The sequence below is a fragment of the Dipteris shenzhenensis genome, chromosome 16 (genome assembly GCF_047967505.1).
Source record: "Dipteris shenzhenensis isolate YYH24624 ecotype China chromosome 16, Dip_SZ_1.0, whole genome shotgun sequence".
Classification (NCBI taxonomy): Eukaryota; Viridiplantae; Streptophyta; class Polypodiopsida; order Gleicheniales; family Dipteridaceae; genus Dipteris; species Dipteris shenzhenensis.
The window spans coordinates 4,996,880-5,014,278 of NC_141611.1; the positions used below are offsets into that span (position 1 = coordinate 4,996,880).

General features: G+C 45.3%; 1 protein-coding gene across 4 annotated transcripts in view; it reads left to right on the top strand.

Annotated features, from left to right (window-relative positions):
* LOC147892445 (transglycosylase) overlaps nt 1-17,399 on the top strand; it is a 141,060-nt gene that overhangs the window by 11,761 nt on the left and 111,900 nt on the right. For all 4 annotated transcript variants that reach the window (XM_087387759.1, XM_087387760.1, XM_087387757.1 and 1 more), the window contains exons 3-4: nt 3,596-3,646; nt 17,090-17,220. In XM_087387759.1, coding sequence (XP_087243885.1) covers nt 3,596-3,646; nt 17,090-17,220 — 182 coding nt within the window. The remainder of the gene's footprint in view (nt 1-3,595; nt 3,647-17,089; nt 17,221-17,399) is intronic.

Consider the following 17,399-nt stretch of genomic DNA (forward strand, 5'->3'; position numbering starts at 1 on the left):
ATTTTTTCTAGCTTTTTGAGAGAAGCTTGATTTTGTCTTACTAGGGTCGTCGTTTGTCATGCCTTGCATCATGTAGTTCTCCCATGAGCTTTGCTCGTGGAGTTTCTTTCATACTTAATAGAATTCTTTTCTTTGTATTAAAAAAAACAAAGTGGATGACTGCTGGCTTTTGAAAGCGAAAAACTAGACCTGGCACAGAAAAACTATTTAACATATGAGAATGAGCTCTATGCTATTGTCCATGATTTGAAAACATGGAGGCACTATTTGTATGAACAGATTATCCTTGAATTGAATGGTCAAAAGGCTAGGTGGACTGAATTGAAGTATAATGTGGTAGGTAATGTTTTGTGTGAGATGCCTATGATAAATGAGCTGAGATTTACTCGGTTTCCATGTCACTGGGATGTGAATTTCTGGACCTTAGGAATTTGTGGGTGAATATCCTAGGCCTTTTGTTGTTTTTAATTGTTAAAAAGCCACTTCAGTGCAATTAATTCCATGGGCCAAGGCAAAGGCCTGAAAGTTTTAGAGAGTCCCGTTGCTAAAAATAGCTCAGGGGCCCACGTTTAGCAAGCTGGCTTGAGAAGCAAACAAAAAAGGGCGAAATTGGCGTTGAGGCATGTTTGTGGAGCAGAGGAAGGCAGAGAGATGCAGGTCACAGGATGGGAAAGTGACCTAGAGCTGTTCTAACAAACTGCCTTGCTGATTTTTGACTACCAGAGCAGTGTGTGCGCGAATTGAGAACTGCTAGGGGTGCTAGAATCTCCAAAACAAACTCGTTTTTGGTGCCAAGAGCCTCTAGAAGAAATCGTTTTTGTGCTAAGGAACATCTAGAAGAAATCGTTTTTAGCCAGGGAGCCTCCAAAAGAAATCTGTTTTCAGTTAGGGACCTGCCAGGGAATTTCATTTTCCAGTCAGGGAACTTTGTTTTTCAGTGAGGGACCTGCCAGGGAATTTCGTTTTTCAGTTAGGGACGTGCCTGGGAATTTCGTTTTTCAGTCAGGGACTTGCCAGGGAATTTTGTTTTCTAGTCAGAGACCTGCCAGGGCAATTCGTTTTCAGGCAGGGAGCAGCCAAGGTGATTCGCAATCAAATCCAGGGCTACCCAGTGCAGCTAGGAAGATTCGTCATCTACTGTGCATTGCTTGAAAGCTTCCAAAACAGATGTCACCTGCTTGTCTGAAGTACTTCCGCGGTTTCAAGAGCCTCCTGAATAGTCGCCTTCCTCCTAGAGCCCAACAGAGGTCTCAAAACCTTTAAAAGCTATTGCCTTGCTGCAGATAACTTTTCAGTGCACCAGGAACAGCCAAGGTTGGTTGTTCTGCTAGTCTTTTCCCTGCCAGGACTCTTTTGGAGCTATGATTACCCTCATGAGACTCAACTTGGCTCAAGATGAGTGGGCATTTGTTGTGACCTGCCACTACAATCCGGAGACGCATGTTTCAGCCTTATCTATTTCAGATCCTACATCAACTTGGTATTTTGATAGTGGTGCTTCTAAGCACAATACTTCCTGCAAATCTCTATTTGAGTCCTTGTTCCATGTGTGTGGTGACTGTATTGTATTCACTGGGATACTTGACAACGGGCTGTATCACCTTGATATCTTTGAAAAACAGCCTGCTATAGAAGCTAATGCCATTCCTGAATCTCTGATTTTTGATACTCACTTATGGCAGGAGAGATTGGGGCATCTAAGCTTTAATAGTTTGGTGAAGATGCATTCAAAGGACCTGGTGGTAGATCTCCCACCCATGCATGCAATTACAAAACATGTATGTGAATGTTGCTTATTGGGGAAAATGCATTGGTTGACATTTCCAAAAGACAGGACCCTTGCTTCATTCAGGGAGTTGCACCCAGTACATAATGATGTAGGCCGGCCGATGTGGACATCATCACTTGGAGGCTACTACTACTTTGTTACCTTTGTGGATGACTCCACCAGCTTCACTTGATTTATCCCATTAAATTGAAGTCAGATGTCTTCCTTAGCTTCAAGCATGTTCTTGCCTTGGTAGAGAATGAGAGTGGCAAAACACTCTTGACCCTTTGCATTGACAAGGGGGGTGAGTACTTATCCCGGGAATTTTGTGGTTTTTTAGCAGTCCGGGGTATCATACATCAGTGCACAGTCACATATGCTCTAACAAAATGGACTTGCAGAGTGAAAAAATAGAACAGAATATGATGAATTGTGCTTCCCACAAATTTCACCCACACCCAGCCCACACCACTCCTCCTTTTCCAATTTGGATTCGGCTACCAGTTTTTTTTCAGCGACACCTTTCTTCTAGGAAGGGAGTCACAAGCCCTATCCTAATAAACCGAGCTTTCTGTTGTGTGGGCCATGGAACTGCACGGAGGCTCTAGAGAGTTACTGCATCGGAGGTCAGGTTGTTGATCCTACAGCCAAGAAAGGGTGGAGTCATAGGCACACTGGGTAGCGCAGTTACCCTTTCTAGGGTTTCAACTCTGTGGCCACAGATATGGAGCAGTGGACCATGATGCTCGTAGATCTTCAGATGAGATCTTAGAGAATTGACATGCGCATGGATTGTTTTCAACGAAAACTCATGTAAGGACATTTGTAAATGACCCATTTGTTCCTGACATAGGATGTTATTACTCTTAAAATAGAATTAGTTCAAGGTTTTGTGAGCTCACTTTACCACTGGACAATAATGTCAGTTACTGTTTTTTGTTTGATATCTTTATTATGCCAAGCTTTCACATGAGGATGCTAATTCTTCTGTAGGGAGAATGTGCACATGGGCATTTGCAATGTACACACATGTAAGAACTGTAAAGTTGTGTATAGGCAAAGTGGAAGGTTTAAAAAGGCTTTTAGCTCAGAGTTCAGGAAAAATCACATGTAATGGCTCTAAAGCTCATTAGTAGTTTAATGCAAATCCTAAGGCATCTCTTCTTCTTATTTATCCATTTGGGCACCAGGGCCATGTACGAGTGTAAAAGATGAATCATTAGACGTAACACATGTTTTATGGTTCTAGAGGTTTCTTCGAGTTTGTGCTTCTATTCCAAGTCATGTAAAGTGATGTAAGTATGAGACATGATTAGTTACATGTGGAAAGCAACAGGATGCACAATGCATTTTACCAAGGTGTAGAATAGTTTATGCATCATAAACTTGTCTGCATACTTTTTAATGTTTCAAAAACCTGGTAAATATGCCTCGATTACTGTGTTGTTATCACTAGTTTTACTCATGGCAATTTATTAGACTAAAGCTGAGTAGATTTTATGTGAATTTAGTGCAGGTTAGGCTATATGTAACTTAATATGAATGCATATGCATGTAAAGTTAGCTAGTCCCTGCTATGTGTGATGGAGTTTATGGTTTTCAACCTTATGAGTGACTATCATGAGGTTGAAAGTGCACTATGTTGTGTTTTTAGATGATGAGTTCGGGTATGTTCCTGGAATCATCTAGATATATGCATATGCATATTATACTCGTGTATATATGTAGCTTTCATTGGCTTGGGATGCAAGTATTTTCAGTTGGTGTTCTTTACTCTAGCTATTGCTTAATACCTGTATGATCTAATAGTTGTGACTTGGATCTCAGGCAATGGCAGAGATAATTATCAACAAGCATTTTAGGGGCAAGCTAGATCCTGTAAGCTTCTGTCCCTTCTGCTAAGGCCATGTTAGAATAGAGACTCGGTTGTATTATCAAATGTGATGCACCATGATGAAATGGGCCCATTAGGTTTCGTCTTTTTACAACTGGAGTCGGTGCTAGCACTTTTCACCTTAATATCTTATGGACAGGGTTTTGTTAGTATCATTGTTCTATGCTGAGTTTGATAGTATCTCATGGACAGGGTTTTGTTAGTATCATTGTTCTATGCTGAGTTTGATGCTTGTTAGTATCATTGTTCTATGCTAAGTCTGATGCTTGTATTGTAAGCAATAATTTGCGTATGTTACATTGATTGATTCGATATCCATTGTTTTCCTTTATTGTTATGTTCTAGCAATTGTACTTTTTGTCAACTAAATATTTTGATACTTAAATCCAAATGCCTTGCATGATAATGTGCCACTTTGGTCCATTATGTGGGCACAATAGGGATACACGAGTAATAATCTTGTTTACATGCATTAATATTTTATGCAAATGTTTTCCTGAAATGACTATTTGAAATTAACTTGATTCTGCATTACCTTAGCAGCTTGAGCACTTATGGTTGAATATCTACCTTATTTAATTTTCTGGACTACATAACTGGAGGCCTGAAGACTCACATGGGTGGAGGCATGAAGACTGGGCTTAATTACCAATGAATGTTTTTTGATGATGAGAAGAGAGAGACAAAGGATTGTTTAGCTTCCTCAGAGGGGGTGTTCTTTGCATCCTTGTGTTTTGTACTGCAAGCGTACAACCACTGATACAGGATTTGTGTCTAGTCTAAAGAAAACCAGCTTAACCAGCCATTGAAGTTTCTCAAAGCCCTCTCAAAAAATTCATCATCAAGAACATGATAGAGTTTGATGGAAAATCTCCGATGACTGAGCAAGCAAATCTATTTTTTCTGGAGATGAATTTGTTTTCCATAAGGAGAAAACGGACACCATGGAAAGACTCCTCTAACCTTGTGAAATAATTTTACACTAGTATAGCAGGTACTCGTTATGGAATCTGGATACTCCAGGTAGAGCACCCATGACCCTTGCCAGTCAAAAACTTATCTTAGCCTCAAGCGTGTCAAGGCAATGTCACAAAGCCTAATATCAAAACACAACAGGGGAAGTGGCTGACAAGCCAAAATCATAAGGTCTAACAATTTACATCTAATGCTTAGAAACAGGAAACCCATTACTCTTTTCACAATTGTCCAGCCACAAATGCCTGAGAAAAGCGACAACTTCTAGAAAATCAGGAAATTTGCAGCCAGCAGCAATTCCCTGGAAACATCAGCTTAACGACTGGAACACATTTCTAGAGCTCCCTGACAGCTCCTGCTCCTCTCGCCCTCACCTTGCCTCTCCTCTCTCCCTTGTTCAGCCTGCCTTGACCTCTGTGCAACCTCCATCCTCCTCATTTCCTTCTCTACATCTGTACAGCGCCTCTACAGCCCCTTCTCCTGCCATTCCCCCAGTGCTGTCCTTGCCTTGCCCAGTTATCCTTTCTGCTTGCGCCTAGCCATACTGCCCTCTATTCCTGCAGCTGCTCATCACCGATAGCCCCTTTAGCTGCATACACTGCACTACCCACCGCTGAACCGTACATTTGTATGGCCTGTTCGAGGTTTCCTTCTGCCTCTCCTACCTTCACTTTGCCTTCCCCTCTGCTTCTTTTCCCTTGTAGCCTCTCCAACCTTCTCTTCCTCTCTCTCCTACCTTCTCTTCCCTTGTAACCTCTCCAAACTTCTCTTCCTCTCTCTCCTACCTTCTACTTCGCTCAAGCCTTTCCCCTATCTTCTTTGCCCCTTCCAGTCTCTTTTGCGTATTCAAGAGGAAGGCTTCATTGAACCACGCGGATATACACAGGTCCATCTCTCCCATTCCTTGAGGATATTGATCGGACACCAAGCGGCACAACGGCTAAGGGAGATAGAAGGACCACCAATAAGGAGGAAGGGAGGAGATTCTTAGCGAGGGGAGGGACCCGCCAAGGCACCGCGGATGAGAATGAAGGAGGAGGGGAGGAGCGGGGGGGAGACTCATTCTGCATTCATGAGAGATTGAGAGAGGAGAGTGTGAGGAGAGAGGCTGGAGCTACGAGCTTGCCCGAGAGGGGAGTGTGAGGAGAGATAGAGGCTTCAGCTATGAGCTTGCACGTTGTAGCTTGTGTCCACTATGGGGATGGACTTGTGTACTTTGGCATATATGGCCACCTCTTGTGACTTGTGACTTCGGGCTTGTGACTTCGATTGTCCATTTCAGTGACTTGTTGACTTCTGGTTTGTGACTTTGATTGTGTCTAGCGCACATGATGATTGTTTCTCCTTGTGTTCATTCTCTGGGCTTCTCTTCCCAACGTTGATAGCGAAAAATAAGGGGAGCAGTGGAAATCCCTCAAGTAGATTAAATATGGCTTTTTGCTTACCAACACCTCTTTACTAACAAATAGACAAGCCTTCAAACAAACAAAATTACCATCATCATCTTTTCAATTAAGTACTAGTCGCTGTATCCAACAAATAGTCTCAGATTTGGAGATGAAGTCTGGACACCCACGGGATCAGCATAACAGTGTGGACCTCAACGAGGATAGAACAAAATGCATAGCACCCAGAGCAGGTATCCATGTCACAGACTCAAGATAAGCTCCTACAACAACTGACTGGAATAAAGCACACAAGCACACAGAACTTGGTAAGATGCATCGTATTGCTTTTCCCAAGGATGGGAGAGTTGGTGCCTCACACAAGCTTTATTTGGTTCATAGTGATGTTTGTGGACCCATGCGGGTAGCAGCGCTTGGGAGATTCTATTATTTTGTCACTTTCATTGATGACTTCAGCAGGTATACTTGTATTTTCGCTTTGAAATCCAAATCTGAAGTTTTTGCATGCTTTAGGCATTTCATTGCTGTGGTTGAGAATGAGTGGGCTAAAAATTGCTCACAATAGTACCGACAAAGGGGATGAATATATGTCAATGGCTGAGCGCAAGAATAGATCAGTCATGGAGATGGCCAGGTGTATGTTACAATCCAAGTATATTGGACAGCTTCAGCAACGTTTTCAGTTTGAGGATTGCAAGTCGGTATCCACACCATTAGAGCTTGGTTTTCACTTCTCTTCTGAGGATGGCAGCAGTGCATGTGATGTCACTCTCTATCAACATGCAGTTGGTTGTTTGGTTTATTTATGCCATACTAGATCCGATCTTCAGTATGTTGTCTCATAGTTGAACAGATATATGCACAGTCCCTCTATGCACCATTTATTAGGCCGTCAAGCGTGTCTTCAGGTATCTCAAAGGCACTCAGCATTTGGGCCTCCTTTATGAGGCTGATTCTTCAATTGTTATGCATGGATGCAATGATAATGATTGGGCTGGTTGTTCGGACACCCGTGTGACACATAGTGGCAATTGTTTCATGCTTGGTCTTCATGCATCTCTTGGTGCAGCAAGAAGCAGACTACAGTTGCTACTTCTAGTTGTGAGGCTGAGTACAGAGCAGCCTTTACAGCTACAATGGAGTGTGTTTGGCTACGGAAGTTACTTGCAGATCTTCATGCATGCGTCATCTTCACGGATAGTCAGAGTACTTTGGTTGTTGCACGGAATCCAACTTTCCATGCTCGCACAAAGCATATTGATGTTTGCTATCATCACTATGTCAGAGAGAGATTATGAACAGGTGATATCCAGTTGTCTTATGTTCCCACTGAAGACAACTGGGCAGATTTTTGTACGAAGGCTCTTTCTTGACCTAAGTTTGAGGCTTTCCGGCAAGCTTTAAACTTAGTACCTTTTGTGACTTGATCTGTTGTACTATGTATGGTCATAGGTTGAACATGTGCAACCATGACATTAGATATTCAGGTATTTTGAGCCCTGTCTAGGATACTTCAGCCCATACGATGGAGGGGGGTTTGTAGGCCATTCTATGGGCTATCCATAGATGCCACTTATTCCTTGGTATGTGCATTGTAGGCCTTGTTACAGTCAGTTAGGTCAGTTGATACAGTTAGTACATGTACAGTTAGGACACGTAGTCCAGTTAGGACACTCAGTCCAGTTAGGGCACTTTGCCCTAGGGCTTTGTTATATTGGCTCTCTCTTGAGCCTCCAATCAGTTTTGCAGCAATTCTTTACAGCATCTCGTTTTTTGTCTTCTCTCCTTCATTTTGAGCTTCCGTTGGTTGCCAAAATAGAGCTTGGTGGAGCACCTAGGAGAATAGAGCAAACCAAGCTCGGATTCTAGGTGAGCTGAGGCATAGCCAACGTTTAGTCAAGCTCAACAACAGGCTATAGAAAACACAAGGTGATGTAAAAAGTATTCGATTAGTGGAGTCTTAGAAGAAGAAGCTCTAGAGGCATAGCCACTGAGAAGACTTGCAGGTGCTTCAATTGAGTTTACTTTTCATTTTATTGTTTTGAAAGGAAACCATACCTACCGAAATAGAAGCAGAATTTCAGAGGATGCTAATGACTCACATTTAGATGGCCTTCTCTAATCTTTTGAAGATAATAGGTTGAAGAAACTTGAGGTGGCCCTTAAAACCAGATCGCTATTTTAGGCTATGTTTTTCAGCTGTTATCTAGTGCTGTTTTGATATCGAAGAGCGCTCCTTAGTGCTAATCGAATTAGAGTGCGTTTTCTTGAAATTCCACAAGTGTCTTTGAGAAGAGTACTGCATTTGGAAGTACTATCTACCTCATCATCGGGCATTCTCTCTTAGTCTCTCCTTGAAAAGTGAGACTTGCATTGTAATCCACAAAGCATCCTCGCTATAGGAATTATGAAGGCCAATTTTGTTCTTTGCTACTTATCGCACTTTGGCAGCTTCCCGATTCCAATCAATCACCCTTCATATCCCCTCACGTTGAGAGAAGGGCTCCGATAGCCAAGAGATTCTCACACTGAGAGAAGAGCATATAGGTGCTAGGAGGTGAATGCAGATTTGGATCTTATTCTATTTGGTTTTTTTTGAGTTTGGTGTGCTTTTATTAGAAAGGTGTCAATCGTTTGCTTAGGTTTCATACTTTCATTTGATGGACTTGTCCTTATGAACGCACACACGTCATGTGTGAAATGCGAGAGAAGGCTTGATGACATAGATCAGTGTGTGTCTCCTTCCAGAAATTGCTGAATGAGATGATACTCAAGTATGGCGTATGGTAATTCAAGATTGAGAACGCTCTGAAAGCTCAAAAATTGTGGGGAAGGGACATAAAATCACCTAAGGGGGAATTTTGGAATTTATAATTAGAAGAGCTAATTGGCTTGTACTGTAATAACCGCCAATATTAAAGACAATATTATCCATAAGCCTAGGGACCTAAAAATCCTAGCTGGGGCTTGGAAGGCACTACAAAGCACACATAGGACATTGGTACGCAAAAGGCTTCAGTGGTAAAAAGATAGCTTAACAGACTTGGAATGTGAGAATGTTAGAATATTGATGACTACCTAAATCAACTCAAAGACCTGCTAGACTAACTGTCCATAAATGATGAGAAGATGTGCGATCAATGTAATTCTATCATTACGCCCTCTTATAGTGAGAAGCCTCCTACAATAACTCAGCTTCATGGTTATTTCATCAATGAGGAAGCAAAAGGCAGAGTAAAAAGGTAGGAGATCAGGATGGTACAGCCTTAATGGCTAAAAACAAAAAGCAACATTCAAAATCCCTATTTGGTCCTAGACTAAAACAACATGGTAGTTGTGAATGCTATCGTGATGACAACAAAGATCATATGAATATAAGAACACAACAAAGAAAGAGCCTGTTAATATTGTGGGAAGCTTGGTCGTTTTACTTTTGAGTGCATGAAGAAAAAGCGGAAATGGTTAAACGTGACTCAAAACTGAGTGGTAAAGATTCTGCAAACATACGAGATATTTATTTTGAGAAAGATTTGGCTATAACTAAGCCAAACAAGTCTTGTCATGTTGTTGAGTTGTGGATCATTGACTCGAGGGTCTCTAAACATTTCGCTCCTCATAAAAAATAGTTTTGCACCTTGATAAGAGGGTTGGATATGATGATGTTGAGCTAGGAGATTGCAGACTTCATTGAATTAAAGGTATTGATAATAATACAAATGCTAAATAAAGAAGCCGCATGGGATGTACATAATATTTCATATATTCGAGGTCTAAAGAAGAACGCTCTTTCTGTTAGTGCTATGACTAAGCAGAATAAGGGGTCAAATTTGATGAAGCTTAATGTCTCATATGAGACAAGACTGATGACTCCCAAATCAAAGCCATAGGAGTTGAGGAAGAAGGATTATATAAGTTAATGTTGTCTATACTAGACTTCAAAGCTTATAACTCCCAACCGGAAATGAAAGAAATGGCATGAAAGGTTTGGACACTTGAACATGTAGAGCTTTGTTTTGATGAACATGAAGGCTTGGTAAGTTTCCTATCTCATCGTCGATTGGAGAAGAAGATATGCTTGAGGTATATCATGGGAAAACACAATCATGAGAAGTCCTCAAAAAAAGGCTCAAGAAAAAATAATTGAATTGATACATTCAGACCTTTGTGGTCCATTCCTGACATTCATAGATGACTATTCAAGAAAGTCATGGTGTATTTTCTGCAAGAGAAATCTGAGACCCTTAAATATTTAAAGGCTCTTAGATTGGATAAATTGGAAAGGGTCTAAGTTGATGTGAATTTTTAATTTCTAAAGGCAAGGGAATAGAAAGACAGCACACTACGTTGCATACTCCTTAGCAAAACATTGTTTCTGAATCATGAACCATACATTAGATGAGACAACCTGGAGTATCCTTAAAGCTTGGAATATACCTAATTATTTATGGCCTAGTAAACATAGCTACATACCTTCATAATCGGAGCCAACCAAGTCTGTCCTAAACAAAACTCTCGAAGAGAGTTTTACATTTATAAAGCCTAAAGTTGATAATTTAAGGATATTTGGCTGTACGGCTTAGATGTGCATCTTTGTTGCCATAAGAAGAAACTTGATGATAAATAAATTAAAGGGATATTTGCTGGCTACAAGTCTACAAATTTGGAAACTTGAAGCAAGAAACATCATTACTAGTAGGAATGTGATGTGATCTTCGATGAAGGAGGGACTGGTTGTGCTTCATAAGAAGATACATCATTCTATCCTATCACAGAGCAATTGGAGGAAAAGAAGGATGAATCAAATGTTGTTGAAGAGGCTTTATCTGAAGCTGGATGATTTACTCAGATGTTTTATGAAATTGTCAAAGAAGGCTAAGTTTTAGATGATCCCTCAAACTAATGAGGATGGACTTAGAAGATCTACTAGGGTTTGAAGGGCTTTTGTCAGACTTAATGTGAGTCATGCTTTAATGACAAAAATCAAAGAAATAACTGAGTTTTGAAAGATATGAGGATGCCAAATATACTATTGGCAGTAAGCCATGGAACAGAAGCATGATAGCAACATATAAAACAAGACCTGGGAAGTAGCAGATTTACATCCAAGCAAAACTTCTATCAGAAATAAAAGGGTCCAACCAAATTAAAATGAAAAATGATGAAAGTATATAAAACATATAGCCAGATAAAGCCAGATTGGTTGCAAGGCACGGATTATGGTGAGACCTTTTGCACCTGTAGCCATACAAAGTACAATTAGATTGATCATTGCCCTTGCCACTGATTTTTTTTGCCGAAAAAACAGTGCTAATTATATTACTTCGAGAACAAAATACAAGAGGTCAGCTTATAGCTGACGGGCTGCGTTCACAAACCGGACGCAGCCCTAAAAGGTAGCATAATAAATCATACTCTCACGGAGGGATATGCTGAGTGTGAATGAACAGCCATCGGGGTGGTGAGTAGTGCCACCGAAGGCCCTGCGTAGTCTGCTCGAAGAAGAGGCTCTGAGTGTCCCAAGCCTGGAGGAAGCGTCTCCGCTTCTCCTGACCAGCCCGGGAGTCTCCCTGAATCTGGTCCCACTGGCCTCTGAGGGTATGAATAATCTCACTCCAAATCTCCGCCATGATCTGGGCAGTCGATAAGGAGGTGCCACCGAGGATCTGCGCGCAGCGCGAGGTCCAGATGTGCCATCCTGTAATGCTGCTGATAATCTCCCAGACTGGCTGCCTCTCCCGAACTCCTGTATCAGCCTCTGCTAGGTGCTGTGGGATACCCTCGAGCGGCCCCCACGTCCTTTGTGTGATAAGGAAAGTGGGGTCCTGCTGGCATGCCTCGAACAAGTGATGAAGACCAGGTGCGGTGCTGCACCAACAGAACGCGCCCCAAGTGATCACTCCTAGCTCTGGTGTTGCGCGAGTAAGAAGCCCGAAGGTCCACCTCCACACTTCCTGGGCGCGCGTGCAGCTCCACAGGCAGTGTTTTGGTGACTCCTCATCCGCATGGCAAATCTGACAGCAACCGTCCTGGCCTATCTGCCTCAACCAGCTCCCCACTGGAAGACCTTTGTGGGCAAGAAGCCACAGGAAGTATGAGATCTTCCGTGGCCGCCAGCTCTCCCACAAGGCCTTCCAGAATGCTTGCAAAAAGAACCTGGAAATACCCTGTGCGTACCAGCTAGGTCGCTGGGTGGGGGGGCGGCTCTGCATCCTCCCGAGAACTCGCCTGCCCAGAGTCGTGCTGTAAGCGAAGAAGGAAGTCGGCCCCTGTCCTGTCACAATCTCTGGCCACCACCACTCTCCTGGGTCCCACTCAAGCTCTGACAAGGCCCGCCCCTCCCAGAGCCAAAGACGCCAAAGCTGCAACTGGTCCTGCTCGATACTAGGGTCGGTACGCCAGACCTTTCCCAGAAGGCCTACGACCGTAACCCTCTGCCACGGGAGTAGGGGGTCGATGAGCGCATCCTCTCTCCTGAGTCGTCCATCCCCTGAAACCGCGAAGAAGGCCATAGAGGAGTCATCCAAACGTCCTGCGACCACCAGTGGGATGCCACGGGGGGTGAACTGTCCCAGCCAGCGGGTGTCTCCAGGCATGAGGACCTGAGGCTCAGGTGGAGCCAACCAAGCGGCTGGGATCGCTCCGTCGATCTCTGTGCGTCTCGCCTGGACTCCGCGTGCATCTCCAGCTGCGTCTGCAAGATCAGTCATCTCCAGATGTCTGTACGTATCCCTCCAGACTCGAAGGGACTGGGCTGGCCCCCTCATCCAGCCGTCCCACCTGATATGTGATCTCTCCCCCAACTGAAGGCCCTCGGCGTCTCTGACCTGCCCATTCCAGACGAGCGGCTGGCGATCGATCTCCTCCTGACAACTAGGCTGGGACTGAATGAGACTGAGACGGAGCCGCCTCCAAACCATGAGGAGGCTACGAACGAGTGGGGAACGGGGCTGAGTGAGCGGGGCAGAAGTGAAGATCCACCTGAGGGACGGTAGCCACTCTCCACCTCGGCGCGGGACACAAGAGCCTACTCCCTGCTGAAGTAACATCTTCCACGTCTGCCCCCCCGGGGTCAAACCGCGGATGACAAGCTTGCCTAACAAGGCCTGACTCTGAAGCTCTGGATCGATAACCCCCAGGCCACCCTCAGCCTGCGGAAGAATGACTGTCTGCCAAGCAACCCTGGCTCTGGTATCTCTAAGACCATCCTCCCCAGACCAAAGGAAGTTCCGAACCAACCTCCTGAGCTGTGCCACGCTGGATCTCGAGAAGCACCAGCAGGAAGCCACATACCAAGCCGTGGCTAGAAGGACCTGGTTAACTACCAGGGCACGACCTGCAAGAGACAGCTTAGCAGTGCTCCAGAAAGCCAGCTTCCGTCGGATGGAGTCTAGCACCGGGAGAAACTGCTGAGCTGGCGTGATGTCTAGGCCAACCTGGAAGCCAAGGTATCTAGCTGTCTGTCCCCGTGGAATCCATCTGAAACCTAGAAATCGCCCCCACTGAGAACACGCCCCAGGGTCTGTGAGAAAACCAACTGACTTGTTCCAGTTGATTTTCGCACCAGCGGCCGAGCAGAAGACCTCCAGGGCCATCCGCACCCTCTCTAGCATCCTCTCATCGTCCTGGACATAAAGGGCTGTATCATCTGCGTACTCCGAGTCCAGAAGCTCCGTGTCCTCCCGAAGTGGAAGGCGAACCCCCCGGATCCCGGTAGACCTCGCCCGAAGGTAGTAAGTCATGGCCTCGGCGAAGAAAAGAAACAGGTAAGGAGCAAGGGGGCAACCCTGACGCACTGATCTCTCCAAGCTAAAGCGCTCACCCATCCTGCCTCCAATGATGACCCTGCTAGACGCTGTCTTGTACAAAGCTGAGATACCCTGAATCCACCCTGCCGGGAAACCTAGCCGCTCCAGAGTCCCCTCCAAAAAGGACCAGTCCACGCGATCGTAGGCCTTCTCAAAGTCGAGAAGTAGAATGGCAAGGTGTGATCCACTGTGCTGAGCCCACTCCGCCGCCTCTGAAAAGGTGAAGACATTATCCAGGATACTGCGATCCTGGACAAAGCCTGTTTGAGTGTCATGAATGAGGTCTGGGAGTAGAGGCCGAACTCTGGCACTGATCATCTTGGCGAGGATTTTGTAGGCGATAGTAAGGAGAGTGATCGGACGCCACTGGCGGATCTCCTGTCTATCTCCTCCCTTCGGGATGAGGCAAATCAGTCCCGAAGAGAGGCTCTCTGGCATCAAACCGCTGCTGAAAATCCCCTGCAGAGCTGCAAGGAGGGGCTGATGGATCTGGTCCCAGAAGGAGGTGAAGAATGCTCGGGGAAGCCCATCCTCTCCTGGGCATTTCTGTCCGTCGATAGCCATCAAGGCCTCCAGCATCTCATCCGAGGTAAACGGCGCCAACAACATCGCCTGCATGCTAGGCTGGACCAGGGATGGAATGTGCCTCCACACCTCCTCACGGGCACGACTAGCACGAGGGGCAAGCGGCTCCTGTTGGAAGAGGGTCCTGTAGAAGTCAGTGGCCAACCCCAGGACCTCCCCCGGATCCGTAACGATGTGACCATCCGCTGTCCTGAGACTCCAAAGCTGATCACCTGCAGCTCTCTGGCCATGCGTCCTGAAGAACTCCTTGCACATCCGGTCACCCTTCCGGGCCCAGAAAGAGAGAGAGGCGTGATAGGAAAACTCTGAGCGTCGCTGGAGTGTCTCCTCCAGGAGGGCTCTGGCTCGAAGGGCCTGGATCCGAAGCTCCTCCGAGCCCGGGGAAGCCTGCTGGAGTCGCTGAATGGAGGCGAGGTCCCTCCGAAGAGCTCTCTCTCTACTCCACCAATCCTGTCGAACCTGTAGGGCTGCTAGCTGGCAGATCTGGCTGGACTCCTGCAGAGCCTGCGCAACTGAGTCCACCAAATCCGTACACTCCCCCCAATCTCTGTCCCAAAGACTGCAGATACTGCTACGCACGTCCTCCCTCGAGAAAATGGAATCGGGAATCCTGCATGACCGGGGGGGAAGGGTCTGGGCTGCCGAATCTAATGAGAGGAGTACCGGCGCATGGTCGGAAAGTGTCGTCCCTGGAACTATACCCGCCTGACCGCCTCTATAGATGGCCCAATCACTGACATAGAATCTATCAAGCCTCTCCAGGAGTCTGCCTCCTTCCCTGCGGAAGCCCCAAGAGAAGTCCAGGCTCTCGTGCCAACGCCGGAAGGACGGGTCTCTCCAACTGTTCCTACCTCCTGTCGCGAAGATGAAGGAGTCCCAAGCTGAGTGCTCTGCCTGAGCCATACCTGTGAACTCCGGACCTCTGCCCTGCTGGTCCTCCAATGTCTCCAGATTGTTGAAGTCACCTCCAACAATCCAGGAATCCATGTCTGGAAGAATCCCTGTAAGTGTCCTCCAGAAAGTGGCTCTGCATCGGAGGTCTGTAGGAACATTTAGCGAGGGGGCGGGTCGGGTGAGCGAGGGGGGCGGGTGAGCGAGGGCGGGCGGGGGGCGAGGGCGGAGAGGCAGGGGGTGGGGGATGGGAGGCGGGCGAGCGAGGCGGGGGGATGGGAGGCGGGTGAGGGAGGTGGCGGGTGAGGGGGAGAGCGAACGGGGGGCGAGGCGGAGAGACAGGGGGCGGGGGTGGTCGCGGCGGGGGGGGGGGGGCTAGGGAGTGGAGGTAGCGATAGCGATGGGGGGGAGGGAAGCTCGCAGGAGCAGGCAAACTCCTACTGCCCTTGCCACTGATTACGGCTGGCCTCTTTTTAGATGGATGTGAAAGCCACTTTTCTTAATGGTGATCTGAAAGAGGAAGTGTATATGAATCAGCATGTGGATTTGAGGCTAAAAACAAGGAGAATGGGTCTATAGGTTGTGGAAACCATGAATTAAAACAAGCACCTTGTGCTTGGTACTCAAAGATAGATGAAGATTTCTAAGAAAAGGGGTTCAACAAAACATGATGACGAAGGCAATATAGTTCTTGTCGCATTATATTTTGATGACATAGTAATAATTGGTAATAACAAGTAACTGATTAAACATGCCAAAGAGGACCTGAACAAAGCCTTTCACAGAAACTATCTTGGCTATGTGTGATGGAGTTTATGGTTTTCAATCTTATGAGTGACTATCGTGAGATTGAAACTGCACTATGTTGTGTGTTTAGTGGATGAGTTTGGGAATGTTCCTGAATTCATCTAGGTATATGCTTCTGCCGTATTAGCGGACATGCAAATTTCACCTTGTGAAGTTTTCGTCCAAGTTGCGGCCTGCTAGTATTGCGATAATTCTTCTATCTTAAATGGTGCGTTGCCCTATCAGCTAGATCTAGATTTAGATGCTCGTTTGGGAGAGACTAAAATGAAATCGTTTAGACTTCACAAGCAGTTGTAGCTTGAATGAAGAGATTTGGACTACTTTTTGATTAGCCTTCTCCTTTAGTGCTAGCCTTCGTCATGGCTGAGTTTGCCCTTCACCTCCGGAGTGCCGACAGAAACTTAGTACAAAGACTTTGTATAAATGGATGCTAGGTGTGTGGATTTGTATGTGTGAGAGCATACTTTTATACTATGGTCTACACCCACTGTTGGGCGCTGATGATGTCAGTGGGGATGTCATAGTAGCTAGTCCTTGCTATGCGTGATGGAGTTTATGGTTTTCAATCTTATGAGTGACTATCGTGAGATTGAAACTGCACTATGTTGTGTTTTTAGAGGATGAGTTTGGGAATGTTCCTGAATTCGTCTAGGTATATATATATCGGCTATATGATTATTATTTGGAAAATTAAAGCCTGGAGGGACAATGATAAAACATTCATATTCCAAACTTTGGACAGTCTAATCTCAAGATACCTAAAACCTCAGAATCAAGCTTGTCAATTATAGAAGCATGGATTGTTTTGCCCTCATGCAAGCCATCATGCTTTTTTTTTTCAGTGAGGTAAGATTTGTTGGTTTGAATATTTCAGGAGACGCCCAGTTATATTGTTTTTCCATGAAATTTCACATCCAAATGTAGCAGAAGTCTCTAAAATACTAGATTGTATTTGCAGATCATGATTTGTGCCATAGCAGAGATTGAGAGTGGTAGACAACCTCTGGCTTACCGCTATGAACCCAAACGTGGAGAAGCGAGCACTGGAATAATGCAAACGTTGCAAACCACAGCGGAATGGTTGGCTAGGTAATCCCTTACATTGTTCATGGATAACTGACTACGGAAGCTAAATATTGATAGGCATGTCTATCATGCAATGAAGTGTCTTTCCTTATTGTTTTTCTAGGTTGCTGAAATGTAAATTTCAGGTTTCTATGGTGATACGTTGGTACAAATGTACTGGACTAGACATTATTAACATTCCC